General features: G+C 40.7%; 1 protein-coding gene across 9 annotated transcripts in view; it reads right to left on the bottom strand.

Annotated features, from left to right (window-relative positions):
- Positions 1 to 15,506, bottom strand: part of MAP9 (microtubule associated protein 9) — a 208,716-nt gene that overhangs the window by 134,544 nt on the left and 58,666 nt on the right. For all 9 annotated transcript variants that reach the window (XM_033941213.1, XM_033941203.1, XM_033941260.1 and 6 more), the window contains 2 exons: positions 15,290 to 15,504; positions 2,356 to 2,476 (listed from right to left, as the gene is read on the bottom strand). In XM_033941213.1, the coding sequence (XP_033797104.1) occupies positions 2,356 to 2,476; positions 15,290 to 15,504 (336 nt within the window). The remainder of the gene's footprint in view (positions 1 to 2,355; positions 2,477 to 15,289; positions 15,505 to 15,506) is intronic.

The raw sequence follows: 15,506 nt of genomic DNA on the forward strand, positions 1-15,506 counted from the left end.
TTAAAAAAAGACTCCTGAAGCAAGAAGCAGCAGGAGCATGGCTTTGACTGACGTTTATTTTTTATCTTTTGGTTCCTTATATAGAAATAAGCCTATGGTGTTACATGGACTCTGTCTATCCATTAGTACTGTGCCTCTTAGTAGCTGCACAGTCTTTAGGATTGGTTTGACTTATGTTTGTCAATATGGCCAGAATATATGTAAAGTACTGATGCATCTAGGTTCTCCAATAAATTTGCTGATGTTAATGTTACTGGGCAGCAAGTAGAGGGGGTCATATCCTTATGCATCACTTCAGGTTTATTTATTTATTTATTTTATTAGATATTTGTAAACCGCTTAGATAACTTTGATAGGCGGTATATAATCAGATACTCAGGCATTTCCCCTATCTGTCCTAGTGGGCTCACAATCTATCTAAAGTAGCTAGGGCAATAGAGGATTGAGTAACTTGACCAGGGTCACAAGGAGTAGTGTGGGATTTGAACTCACACCCTCAGAGTGCTGAAGCTGTAGGTTGATGGTTGGATCCCAGGCATTGGGAAACTGCTGTAGACAACTCCCAGATGCCAAGGAGGATGAGTGGTCATTTCATTGAGAGTGTTTCAAAGGAACAGATGATAACTGTTTTACTCCATTTTTGGCATAATGTTCTCATGAGAATAGATTTCACTTTTTTTGAATGACAATTGATATTTGCGTTCTTGGATGCTGATACTGCAACACTGGAATGCAGACAGGATTTCAAAGTTCATTACTCCCATTGGCTTCTATTGATACTCAACTTCCAAGGTGACATGCATTTCTGAGATCACTGCATCCCAGCATCTAGTACAGCTCCATGGTTCTTCAGAATTGATACTTACAATGCCAATGCACTTGAGCAAGATTTAGAGACCTCGAAATCATTTTTGGATAGATTGTGCATAATCTTGTGGTCAGGGCCTAGATCTTTCAAATTATGGGTATGACACCATTTGCATTTTCTAAAGCCACTGAGAGTGGCCCTTCATTGGGATATCAATTGAAAAAAACATTTGATGGTTAAACACTACTCAATGAGCTGAAATAAGTGTAGGTCAAAATAAAAAATGAAATAAAACATCTAACTAGAGGTTATCCAGAAGAAAAAAAGAGGAAGATTTTGAGGTGACAACCTAACAAAAATCAGAAAAATCTGTTCAAAAGTTGCTCTCAATGGAAAACAGCAAGAAAACGTGCCTTCTAGGCTCTATGAAAAAAGAGAAGCCAAGATTGCCCAACATATTGTCAGCTAGTGGGTCACTCTGGAAAGTACTATAAAGTCTGTGAGCTTAGTTTATCTCTCTCTCTCTCTCTCTCTCTCTTTACAGCTCCATTTGATGATGTCAACCATTTGTGCCAAGCATATCCTGCATATGCTTGGTAAAATATGGGCAAGTATAGCAACAAAATAGTAAAATTTCCAACTTCTTTGGGTTTCTTTAAGAAGTCACTTCTATCTCAAACTAGAATATAACACTGACTTGATATTTTCAACACCTTCCAGCACAAGAACACTTCTGACCTCTTCCACCAGTGACAAATTAGCTTTTAGTTGAAAATGCCCTGCATGTTTCATTTAATTCTGTAGTGAATTTTAAATTAGCCTCTGCTAAATCAGTACATCCCAACTAATCAACATGACAAAACTTTAATTGCAGTGTTATGAAGAAGAAAAACACAACCCACCCCTCCCCCCAAATATTCAGCAGGACTTAGCCACACAACTAAGTCCCATTTTGCCAACTATTCACCAATATTCAGCAGGAGAGAGCTGGCTATTTCCCGCTGAATATCCGGATTTGTCAGCTGTGACCAGCTATGTCACACGACACAGTTAGTCACCACCAATTTTCATCAGCTGTCCAGTTAAGGCACACGGCCAGATAGACCTGGAGGTCTATCTTTGGCTGTTATCCTTAACCAGCTGGTCAGACAATAAAAATCTACTTGGCCAGTTAAATGTGAGGCGCCAAACTTTGACCCGAATATTTAATGCCAATGGCTGGATATGGCCCTGGCATTAAATATCTGGGATCGCCGTAAACCACTGCAGTTTCAATGTCAGGCCCAAATTATTTCCTTACAAGCACCTCATATAAAACTATCAGGCAGACTTATCTATGTAGCTTTTGGTGTTACATTTCTAAGTCCTTTGATTTCAAGTTCTTGACACTTTGATCAGATAACTTATGGTGGTTTAAGTCAATATATGTTCAAAAATTGCAATATACAAATAAAAAGGACCAAGATTACAAGTTTTCCAGGGCCAGGGTCAAAAATTATCTATATAGTGGAGAAATTCATTGAATATGATTATCTTTATCCATTTACCTTTTGTAAAAGACTCTTCAATACATGCTGTTAAAACAGAGTCTCCAGACATGTCATCAGTCGATGCAATGATCTCTTTACTATTTAGAACTATTGAAGAAGGACTTGGTGGCCAAAGACCCTTTAAAAACAAATTAAAATTAAAATATATTATCATTTAGTTTTCTGCGTTTATGAATTAAAATAATACCGTCCAAACATTTAATTATCTCAGAAAGCACTAATGATTTGAACTAACTCTTTCCCGATTAAGTGAAATCTAAAAACAAGTGATACATGAACCAAAAATACATGACAATTATATAAAACAACTAGTGAGTATTTTTTTTCTGGCAGCACCAGCCAGTGATAGTTTTCTGTGCTCCAGAAAAGCATGGTTCTCCTGCTCTTTATGCTTGTTGAGTCTTTGAGGCAGTTTTTCTATATTGTTATAAATATATGTTACACCCTCAGCAGGAAAGGAAAAGAATAAATAAATAAAATACACACTAGTTGTTTTATATAATTGCTAGGTTGAAGTGTGTTCCCTCATTCCGTGTGGTTATTTCCCAAAATACATGACACATATTACACATCTGGATGGGGAACTTTATATAACAGGGTATCTTGACAGGGAAGGTATATACCGGTAAGTGTTTATGTGTAGCAGTTTAATAAAATGTAACATTTTTTCCAAAAAGGCCTACTTCTAAATAATTTTTAAACTGCTCATAGACCAAAAAACAACATAAGAGCATTAGAACATGACAGCTTTCATATTGGGACAGACAGAAGATCTATGAAGCCCAGCATCCTGTTTCTAACAGTAGCCAATCCAGGTCACAAGTACCTGGCAAAATCCCAAAAGACAAACAGATTTTATGTTGCATATCCCGGAAACAAGCAGTAGATTTTCCCAAGTCCACCTTAACAGTGGCTTATGAACTTTTTTTTTAGGAAATTATCCAAACCTTTTTTTAAATCATGCTGAGCTGACTGCTTTCACCATATTCTCTGGTAATGAATTCCAGAGTTTAAATATACATTAACTGAAGAAATATTTTTTTCTAGTTTGTTTTAAATTTACTACCAAGCAGCTTCACTGCATGCTCTCTAGTCCTAGTATTCATATCTACCCAATCACTCAGTATTTTATAGACCTCTGTCATAGTTCCCCTGAGCCGTCTCTTCTCCAAGATGATAAGCCTTAGCCACTTTAGCCTTTCCTCATAGAGAAGTCATCCCATCCTCTCTATCATTTCCGTTGCCCTTCTCTGTACCTTTTCTAATTCTGCTATATCTTTTTTGAGATGTGGTGACCAGTTTTGAACACAAGGCATACCATTTTAAGAGCAATCTTCACTAACAGATGTCCAATGGAATTCAAACAATATTAGAGTAATATGATGAGCTTTCTTTTTACCAGTGATCAAATTTTCTACTGTGTTTTAAATTAGCTGTAATTTTTTTTCATATTAATTAACATTGTACCCTAAAAAAAACATGTTACAATAATCAAGTCTATTGGTAATGAGGGCATGCACAATTTTAACCAAATTTGATTTATTTAAAGTGGTTTCAATTGTTGAATCATGCATATATGGAAAAAATAACCAAGACTTGACTACCTTATTGACATGCACATTGAATTTTAACTTATTATCCAAATGAAATCCCAGAGAAACTATTATCTTCAAGGGGGAGTTCTTGCCCTTGAATGCAAGGCTTCACAAATAAGAGGATTTGATTTTCATGACAACCACATTGCCAAAGATTTTTCTACATTAAGGGGTCCTTTTACTAAGGCGTGCGTTAGTGCGTCTTATCATGCGCTAAATGCTAACGCGTCCATTATATCCTATGGACGTGTTGGCATGCATTAGCATGTAGCACGCGCTAAGATGCACTAGCGTGCCTTAGTAAAAGGACCCCTAAGAGTTAATTCATTACCTTGAAGCCACATTTACAACCTATCAAGTTTATGATTAAGCTCAGAAAATACCTCATATAGATTTTCTTTCACAAAAATTATCAACTTAATATCATCAGTAAAGTAGAACTTCACATTCATACTCTCCAGCAATTTGGTTAGTGGTGCCAGATATATATTAAAAACCAGATGGGAGAGATGAGTGACAAGATCCCTGAGAGACTCCTCTTGATAGATTTTTTGGTAAGAGATTTATTTATTTGAATTTACCATATTCTTGCAATTTGACAGATAAGAAACAAACCAATTTAATACAATGCAGCAAAGTCCAATGTTAGGAAGCTGACTGAGCAACTTTGAATGAGGAATTGTATTAAAAAGCAGCATTGGTAGGGTTACCAGACCTCTGGATTTCCCCACACATGTCCTCCCCACACATGTCTGGGAAAATCTGATAACCCTAAGCATTGAGATCAAACTGTACCCATAATGCATCAAAACCTTGGTCAGCTTTTGCTAGCACATCATTTATTATAGCTCCCAATAGTTTCAGTGCTGTGATTAGGTCTGTAACCAGACTGACACTTATGCTGAACCTGTTTCCTCTCAATTAAAATCACTCAGCTTTCCTAATATTTCTTTTTCCAAAATGTTAGATATCAATGGCAAATTTGAAACAGGGAAAAAGCTAAAGTAGCCATCCTTTGCCTTTTTACTTTTTTTTTTTTTTATTAGAGTGATAACAGACATTTTCAAATCGTCAGGTACCGTATTTTTCACACTATAAGACGCACCTGACCATAAGACACACCCTAAATTTAGAAGAGGAAAACAAGAAAAAAAACCCCATTCTGAACCAAATTGTATACTAATATATACCTGGCATCTTTAAATTCCGTCCCAGCCCCCCCCCAATCAATCATCACTTTTACATACCCTCTGGCACCTTTAAATTCCATCACAGCCCCACCCCCAATCAATCATCACTGCAACATACTCCCCAGCACCTTTACATTCCGTCCGAGCCCCACCCCCAATCAATCATCACAGCAACATACTCCCCGGCACCTTTAAATTCTGGCCCAGCCCCCCGGCACCTTTGTATAAAATGTTTAAAAAAAACCCCAAAAAACATTTTATAAAATGTTCAAAAAACAAACAATCAGGCAATAATTTTTCCAATCAATATGATGCAAGATATTGATTAATCTAATCCAAACAGTGCCTCGCCAAAAAACAATTGTTTTTAAGCCAGTGGACTTCAGTGGCTAACCTCAGGTAAATAATTCATAACCATGAGGAAACATTTAGCCAAACTCTTCATCAGTCTTTATAAAAGTTTTACTTATTTTAACATATCATTAAATTGTCATAGTTTCCATGATTAGTCATGTAGGGGTCTTTTTACTAAGGTGAACTAGTCGATTTAATGAGCACTAAATATCAGTGAATGCGCTAAACGCTAAAGCTTCCATTATATTCTAAGAATACGTTAGTGTTTAGCGCGTGCTAAATCGGTTAGCGCGCCTTAGTAAAAAAAAGGGTTAATTAATTACTCAAAGTACTCATCTTATTTTTTTGTCGGTTAAAACAGGATCTCCCGACATGATAAATGTTCAATGGCAAAATGTGATATCATGTCGAAAGTACTTTAAAGCATTCACATTTGTCACAGGACATTCGCAAAATCATTCAAAAACTTTAACACACTTATGTAGATCCAAAAAGTTGCCAAAGATAGTAAGCCCACTGTAGCATTTTCCCATGGTAAAAATCTACATGATAATTGGAAGCACCTATGGTACAAGTTTATCTTTACAACTCTGCCCAGCCATATCTCATCTGTGGGTCATGTTTGGTTTGCAATCATTCTTTGTAAATTTCTTCTTTCACACATCCAAGGATAGTCAAAAATTATAAACTTAATTTCTCGAGCACTTGTAACACATACTTTGTGGTCTACATTATTGTTTGCCCCTGCAAATTGCTCCATATTGGCAAAACTAAAAGGAAGATATGGATACGTAATATTGAACATCAAAGCTGTATATTGAGAAATGCGAGGTCAGCACCCTTAGTCAACCACTGGATTGATTTAGAGCACAGTATCAAAGATTTTAATTTTTTTGTATTTAAAACATTTAAACCACGGAGGAGGTGATTTAAATCTCTTACTCCTCCAGGCTGAACAAAGGGATGTCTTTGAATTGAATAGAGTTAGTCCTTTAGGTTTAAATTTATTCATTTGATAAATTTTTTGTAGATCTACAACTTATGATATTATTATCAGTATTCTCCCTAGCGCCTTTTAGCCGAGCACTCCACCCTGCTAATTTAGGTGAGTGCCTGGCTGTCATCTCAATCGCAAATTCGCCTCAGCCTGACTTTTTTTTTTTTTTTTTTTTAAAGTGCCACCAAGCGGGTTTTCAGCTTTACTTTTTTTTAAAAAAATTTCCTACTACTGGTCAGTTTTTATGGTCGCAGTTTGATGCAGGAGCTGCAGGCTCATTATAACCGAGTGCACCTCTTTCTGATTTGTTTCGCTTTGTGCAGGAGAAAAATGTCCAGCCTGTCTTGCAGTATAAGCGGCAGAACAAAAGCGAACAGGGTGTTATTGTATTTGCTTTTGTTCTGCCGCTTATCCCGCAAGACAGGCTGGACATTGGTTTCGCTTTGTGCAGGAGAACCAATCAAAAAGAGGAGAGGCGGAAGCTTGCAGCTGCTTGCTTCAGTAACTGCTGCTGGCATACGGAAAAGGAGGGAGACAGTGCCTAAGAGGAATAAAGCAGGTTTATGTTTATGTTTATTTATTCATTTGATGAATCGCTTATCCATAATTTACTAAGCGATTTACAGTAAGATACATAAGCATTTTAAAAAACATATTAATAATATCAAATAAAAAGTAAAAAAACAGACTCATAAACAGACAAAACACCAAGACACATAATGATAAAAGGGGAAAAGTTACATAATAGATGTTTCGAGAAGAAAAAAGGAAAAACATAAGGAGGGATGACTTAACTAATGTAATAAAAGTATTTATTTTAAAGATTAAAACATCTTTAAAAAGGAGGGATGACTTAACTAATGTAATAAAAGTATTTATTTTAAAGATTAAAAGCATCTTTAAAAAGGAAAGCTTTTAATTTATTTTTAAAAAGACTGAGTTCCTTTTCATTTCTTATGTATTGTGGCAAAGAGTTCCAAGTCTGGGGGGCCACAATTGAAAACATATCATGATGTCTGGTACCTACCACTTTTAAAGAAGGGACTGTCAGTAATCCTTGTGCTAAAGAACGAAGAGAACGTGATAAATTGTGTGGGATAAGCATCCGATTTATAAATGATGGTTCATTTGTGGATAGAATTTTAAATGTTAGCAACAAAATTTTATATGTAATGCGATGAGTAATAGGGAGCCAATGCGACTCGATCATATAAGGAGTTACATGGTCATACTTTTTACCATTGTATAAAAGTTTAACTGCAATATTTTGAATTATTTGTAAACATTTTTTTTCTTTTTATGTAATATTAATTAATAATGCATTACAATAATCAAGCTTTGTTATAATCAGTGAATATAATAGAATATTTAAAGATTTAGGTTCAAGAAATTTAGAAATTGAACGGATCATTCACAATCTATAGAGGCAAGATTTGACAGTGTTGCTAATATGTTCATGATAGGAAAAATTTTCATCAATCACAACCCCAAGTATTTTTAATGAAGAAACTAAATCTATATGAATATTATTGACGATAAAAGGAGTAGCTAGCTTTGTTCCTTGTTTCCATGTAAAAAGTATTGCTTTTGTTTTAAGGATATTTAATGCTAATCTATTTTCCGCAAGCCAATTTTTAATAGTATCAAGTTTTTTATTGATCTGGGACGGGGGTCGGCAACCCGCGGCTCCAGAGCCGCATGCGGCTCTTTTTCACCTTTGCCGCGGCTCCAGTAGTGTGTCACGCGGGCCGGAGTCTTTCAGTGGCTGCGGCGCGCTCCTGAAGAATGGGAGGCGCGGAGGATGACGTGTGATAGGGGCCGCCGGACCAATCAGCAAGCAAGGCTTTCATCTGTGTACGTGCTGAGCTCACTGCTCAGCATGGCTATTTCCCGCCGCGACGCCGGACTTGTAAGCTGCATGCCTGCATCGCCAGAATTTAGGTAGGCTGTTTTCATCCCCGTGGGAGTCCTGTGGGCCAGGGGGCGTCCCCGTGGGAGTCCCGTGGGTCAGGGGGAACAGGGAGACAGAAAGAAAAAGTTGGGGGAGAGAATGAGGTCTGGAGGAGAGGAAACATACAGGAGGCTGAAAGAAAGGAAGATATAGTGAGATGGACACAAAGAAGGGTGATGCTGGAAAATAGGTGGAATGGTAATTCTGACAAACACAGAAGGGAAATGCTGGATCAAGGAGAGATGGGGCTCAGGCTGGATGGAATGAGGAGAAATGCCTTGTTGGCCCGGAACTTCCTCTCCTACGTCAGAATTGACATCAGGGAGCGGAATGCTGGTCAGCGCGACGCTTCTGCAGGGAAAGCTTGGGACGGTGGTGGCTTGGGGGCTATTCCCCGATGGCGGTGGCAGCAAACCGAGTGGCTTGGGGGAGGGCACGGAGAAAGAAAGAAAGGGGGCAGACAGAGACAGAAAGAAGGGGGAACAGGGAGACAGAAAGAAAAAGTTGGGGGAGAGAATGAGGTCTGGAGGAGGAAACATACAGGAGGCTGAAAGAAAGGAAGAAAGAAAGATTGGATGCACAGTCAGAAGAAGAAAGTGCAACCAGAGACTCATGAAATCACCAAACAGCAAAGGTAGGAAAAATGATTTTATTTTCAATTTAGTGATCAAAATGTATCTGTTTTGAGAATTTATATCTGCTGTCTATATTTTGCACTATGGCTCCCTTTTACTAAACCGCAATATCGTTTTTTAGCGCAGGGAGCCTATGAGCATTGAGAGCAGCGCGAGGCATTCAGCGTAACTCCCTGTGCTAAAACCTACTATTGTGGCTAATTATATGGGGGGCCTGGACTCTGGTATGGGGGCCTGGACTCTGGCACATTATAGGGGGGACTATGACTCCTAGCACAATGTGCAAAAATATATTTTACATTGTTAAGTGAAAAAGTCCTTTTTTTCTTCAGATTGACAGCTAACTGCATGATCCTGTATATAGCATTAAGATAAGAAACAATATATGCAGTGTTAGATTTGTTTTATAATGGTTTTGCGGCTCCAAGTTTTTTTTTCTTTTCGAAAACGGGTCCAAGTGGCTCTATATGTCTTAAAGGTTGCAGACCCCTGATCTGGGAGATTTCTTCTTTATGTTCAGGATTTAAAGGGTGAAACAGCTGAATGTCATCTGCATAAGTGTATGAAGAAAAGCCGATAGATTGGCATAAACTTAGTAATGGTGAAAGAAAAATGTTAAACAGTAAAGGAGATAGTATAGATCCTTGAGGGATTCCATAGCTAAGGGAGTAAGATTTTGAACTTGTAATGTCGAAATGGACTGTAGATTGTCTGTTTGCCATAAAAGAAACGAACCATTGTAAGACCTGATCGCAAACACCAATAGATTTTAGTCTATCTAAGAGCACAGCATGGTCTATCGTATCGAATGCAGCCGATAGATCCAAGGAAAAAAGAATAACAGAATTATGGTGATCTAGGTGATAGTTTATATTTGTTGTAAGCCCGATCAATGAGTATTCTGTGCTGTGATATTTTCTAAAACCAGTCTGAGAAATAGATTCACTACAGGATAAGGCGGGAGATAGGGCAGGGAGGGAAGCTTCCAACTTAAGAACATATGAATTGCCACTGCTGGGTCAGACCAGTGGTCCATCATGCCCAGCAGTCTGCTCACGTGGCGGCCCTCTGGTCAAAGACCAGCACCCTAACCGAGCCTAGCCCTAACAGCACACCTTCTTGTTCAGCAGGAACTTGTCTAACTTTGTCTTGAATCCCTGGAGGGTGTTTTCCTTTATAACAGCCTCCGGAAGAGCGTTCCAGTTTTCTACCACTCTCTGAGTGAAGAACTTCCTTTTGTTTGTACTGAATCTATCCCCTTTTAATTTTAGAGAGTGCCCTCTTGTTCTTTATCTACTAAGTCTATTCCCTTCATTATCTTGAATGTTTCTATTATGTCCCCTCTCAGTCTCCTCTTTTCAAGGGGGAAGAGGCCCAGTTTCTCTAATCTCTCACTGTACGGCAACTCCTCCAGCCCCTTAATCATTTTAGTCGCTCTTCTCTGGACCCTCTCAAGTAGTACTGTGTCCTTCTTCATGTACGGTTACCAGTGCTGGATGCAGTATTCCAGGTGGGGGCGTACCATGGCCCGTACAGCAGCATGATAACCTTCTCTGATCTGTTCGTGATCCTCTTCTTAATCATTCCTAGCATTCTGTTTGCCCTTTCTGCCCCCGCCGCACATGGCGCGGATAGCTTCATTAACTTGTCAACCAGTTCTCCCAAGTCTCTTTCCTGGGGGATCTCTCCGAGTACCGCACCAGACATCCTGTATTAGTGTATAAGATTTTTGTTACCAACATGCATCACCTTACACTTATCCACGTTAAACCTCATTTGCCATGTCGCGGCCCATTTCTCAAGCATGTTTATGTCACATTGCAGGTCTTCACAAGCCTCCTGCGTCTTCACTACTCTGAATAACTTCGTATCGTCTGCAAATTTAATCATCTCACTCGTACCATTTGAACAGTAGGCAGGCTTCCAGACCCACCTGGGCACTCTTGGTGCCTCCGTAGCAATTGACATAGACCACCACAGTAGCATTGTCTGAGAAGACTTGGACCACCTGACCTTCTAGACCAAATGGCTTGAATGCATGACCTTGCATTTCTTAGCATTAAATTTTAGCTGCCCAATTTCTGACCATACATCAAGTTTCGCTAGGTTCTTCCTCATATTTATCATACCATTGTAGGTTTTAGTATCATCTGTAAAGAGGCAAATTCTATCTGACAGCCCTTCAGCAATATTGCTTACAAAAATGTTAAAAAGAACAGGCCCAAGAACATCCCTTTCCTCAGAGCAATCTCCACTGACCACTACCCTCTTACATTGTCTCTCAAACTTTCTCGAGGTGGGTCGCACTAAAGGTAGTGGCTATGGCTTGAGGCACCCAGAAGTGCTTAGACGTTGTTGTGATGACATCACACATATGCATGACATCATCACGCCGACATCCGCGCATGTGCAGAGGCCCTCCAGATGGGCTCTGAGACACCAGTAGGGGGTGCCAGCAGGGAAGAGGGCTGGAGAGAAGGAGAGGCACTGGCTCCAGCTGATTGCCTACAGCAGTTTTTCTCAACTACTTCAAGCTAAGTACTGCCTAAGTCTAAAAAATATCAACAGAGTAACCCAACCACAGACCTCCCTATGCCCACCCAAGCTCTGCCTCAGATCCCATCCCCTTTACTAATTGTAATGCAATTTTTTCCATTCATTTTTTATATACACACAATATACATAGCAGATATAAATTCTCAAACCTGACACATTTCAATCACTATATTGAAAATAAAATCATTCTACCTACTGGCGATCCTCTGCAGGCTGCTGTAATTAGCTTTAGAGGTGAGACCAGAAGGCCAGGGGGGAAGCTGGAGGACACTAGAGAGAAGGAGGAAACATGCAGGCCTTTGGCGAATTGGGCAGCGCTCTCTCATCTGGCAGGCGCCTCTCTTCCTCCTAAGTGTGCAGCAGCACACTTGGAATCTCAGGAAGAACACTAGTGTGCCTCGACACACAGTTTGGGATACACTGCTCTATCGCCTTCCAATCAACCAGTTCTTTACCCAGTCCATCACTTTGGGGCCCATACCAAAGGCGCTCAGTTTATTTATTAGACGCTTATCTGGAACACCGTCAAAGACTTTGCTAAAATCTAAATACACTACATCTAGTACTCTCCCTCTAATCTCCTAATCCAGCATAATTATTCATTCAGATTTTCTAACAATATTTGTCTTGTGGCACGTTTCCCTTATGTAAGATCCCTAAATCAAGCGCTAAAGTTACTGAATTACTTGTACAATATTGTAAACTTCCTTTGTACCTGATAATAAATGTTCCTTAATGTTCTAAGTATATTTCCTTAAATATTATACACTGCAAGTAGAGCTATTTCCCAAATTAACAGCAATCAATCTAATATAATAAAACGCTAGGCCGCGCATGCGCACTCCCATTGCGTGCGTCCGTTTTCTGTGAGATGTAGAGCATCTCAGATAGGAGTGCGCATGCGCCCGAAACACTCTCTCTGCTCCCCCAAGACGGATGTCGGACACGGCGGCTGTCGGCCAGTGTTGTTCTTCGGTCTGCCCTGCTCCTTGCCTTACTATATTTTTAAGTTGAAAGATGAGGCAGCGGCTCCTCTCAGGATCCCCACCTGCGTCGGAAGTCCAATGCAGTCGGGGATCTTGAGAGGAGCCGCCGCCACCGTGTCTTTCAACTTAAAAATATACTAAGGCAAGGAGCAGGGCAGAACGATCTTCAAAATGGCGGAAACTTGATCTCCGTTCCTCCGGGGGGGGGGGGGGGGTCTGGGAGGAGAGGGATCGCGGCCACTCAGCGCCCCCACCGAGGAGCCCAGCAACTTTCCGCTGCCCGGGACCCGAGTCATTTGCTGCCCCCCCTCTTCCCTTACCGCGGGTCCGACTGGCGATTTAAGCAGCATGTGCAGCAGTTTACAGACGCTGCTTCGGGCCCTTCTACTGCCCTGATTTGCTCCGGACGTGCCAGAGTAAATCAGGGCAGTAGAAGGACCCGAAGCAGTGTGTGAAGACTCGCGGGAAGGGAAGGGGGGGGCGGCAAAGGACTCGGGCCCGCGTTTGTAGTCACGACTGTGGGAAGGGAAAGGGGGTAGAGGAAACGCTAATGCTGCTGCACAGGGAACTGGTGTGGGGGGAGGGAAAAGGAAGGGGGAGGGAATGCTGCTTTGCACAGACAGAGAGAGGGAGGAAGGGAGACAGAAAGACAAGAAGAAAGACACAGGGGCAGGTGCACAGGGAACTGGTGTGAGGGGAGGGAAATGGAGGGGGAGAGAATGCTGCTTTGGACCGACAGACAGAGGGAGGAAGGAAGACAGAAAGACAAGAAGAAAGACACAGGGGCAGGTGCACAGGGAACTGGTGTGGGGGGGGAATGGAGGGGGAGGGGATGCTGCTTCGGACAGACAGACAGAGGGAGGAAGGGAGACAGAAAGACAAGAAGAAAGACACAGAGGCAGGTGCACAGGGAACTGGTGTGGGGGGAGGGAAATGGAGGGGGAGGGAATGCTGCTTCGGACAGACAGACAGAGGGAGGAAGGGAGACAGAAAGAAAAGAAGACAGACACAGAGGCAGGGAGATAAACAGAAAGACAGACAAACAGACAAAGGGGGCCAGGGACAGAGACAGACAGAAAGAAAGACAGCGGGAGTCGCATCATGAGGGGTGCGGGGTGCCGCAGAGGTAACTTTTCCAATGGGTGCAACTGGGCGGCTGTCGGGAGCCTCTGATCAGGGGCAGAGCAAGGTAAGTGTATCATAGGGATAAGAAGGAGGAGGGGGGAGAAAAAGGAAGGGACGCCTACTGCTGGACAGGGGGAGAAGGAAAGAGGTGCTGATGGACAGGGGGGGGTGAAGAAAAAGGAATGGAGGCCTAATGTTGGACAGGGGGAGAAGGAAGGTGCTGCTGGACAGGGGGGAGGTAAAACAAAGGGAGAAGGGCTGCTGCTGCATAAGGAGAGCTGTGAAGGGGTGGTGGTGGACACAGGGGAGGTAAAAGAAGGGAGAATGAACAGGGGAAGCAGGCAAGGGGTGGTGATGGACAGCCAAGGAAAAAGAAAGACAGAAAGAAAGAAAGCAGCTAAGGGGAGAGAGAGAGAGAGAGAAAGAAATAAAGAGAGACACACACATATATTCTAGCACCCGTTAATGTAACGGGCTATAAGACTAGTTTATATATAATATACTATATATAGTCACATTATAGAGAGAGGTATAACCAGCAGAAGAAAGGAGGTGTTGATGCATGCCCCTATATAAGTTGTTAGTGAGACTCATTTAGAGTATTGTGTTTAGTTTTAGAAGCTGTATCTGGCTAAGGATGTAAAAAGTCTTGAAGCGGTCCAGAGGTAGGTGACGAAAATGGTATGGGCTTGTGCTAAGACCTACAAGAAGAGTTTTGAAGACCTGAATATGTATGCTGTACATTGCCTTGGATGAAATCTCTTCAAAAAGGTGGTTAATACATTCCAATAAATAAATGTTATAGAGGAGAGGAGGGTCAGGGGAAATATGATACAGATGTTTAAATACTTGAAAGTTATTAATATAGAAACAAATCTTTTTCAGAGAAAGTAAAATGGTAAAACTAGAGGATATGAATTGAGGTTGTGTGGTAGACTTAAGAGTAATACCAGGAAATTCTTTTTCATGGAGAGGGTGGCTGATGCCTGGAATGACCTACTGAGGGAGGTGATGGAGAGGAAAACAGTGACGGAATTAAAAAAATGCATGGGATAAACACAGAGGATCTCTAATTAGAAAATGAATGGTATAAAAGAAAAACAAAGCTTAACAGTTACAGGTGTGCATTAAGTGGTGCTGAATACTTCAGCCAAGTAGAACTAAGGCCAGTACTTTAATGGTCCGTGTTCCATTTATGGCAATTTGGTTAAGGATGGAGAAGGTTTTACAAACTCCAGTAATTTGTAACATGCCATACAGACTTTTACAGTTTGTATCCTGAGGCAGATTTCTATGGTCCACATCTGCCATTATTTACTATGTTATTATGTTCAACTTCCACTGACCTACTTTCATTTATGGGCACCTAGCATTATTAATTGAAGACCACTGTTTATTCTCCTCTCTGTCCTCATCACATCCTTCATGTGAGCATGAACATTTTATTTAATAGCATCTTTCTGAATAAATCAAAGGAAGAAACAACCAGCAAAGGAAATCGATGGCAAATATATTATAGTTGATTTGTAATATCGATATTACCTCTGTGCTGCAACTCTTCTCAGATGCAGAGATTTTATCATTCAGCCTAGTCAGGGATGAAGGTGCTGAGACAGAAGAGGAATAAACATTGTAAACTTTATCTTCCTTTTTTATCACATCTTTTTCTTCTTTAGGATTGGTTTTTCCTATTATTGTTCGTTGGTAAGGTGTTGGCTTATACGGTTCATCCAGAGTGGAAAAAACAGTTCCTTCAACT

The sequence above is a fragment of the Geotrypetes seraphini genome, chromosome 1 (assembly GCF_902459505.1).
Source record: "Geotrypetes seraphini chromosome 1, aGeoSer1.1, whole genome shotgun sequence".
NCBI classification, from domain to species: domain Eukaryota; kingdom Metazoa; phylum Chordata; class Amphibia; order Gymnophiona; family Dermophiidae; genus Geotrypetes; species Geotrypetes seraphini.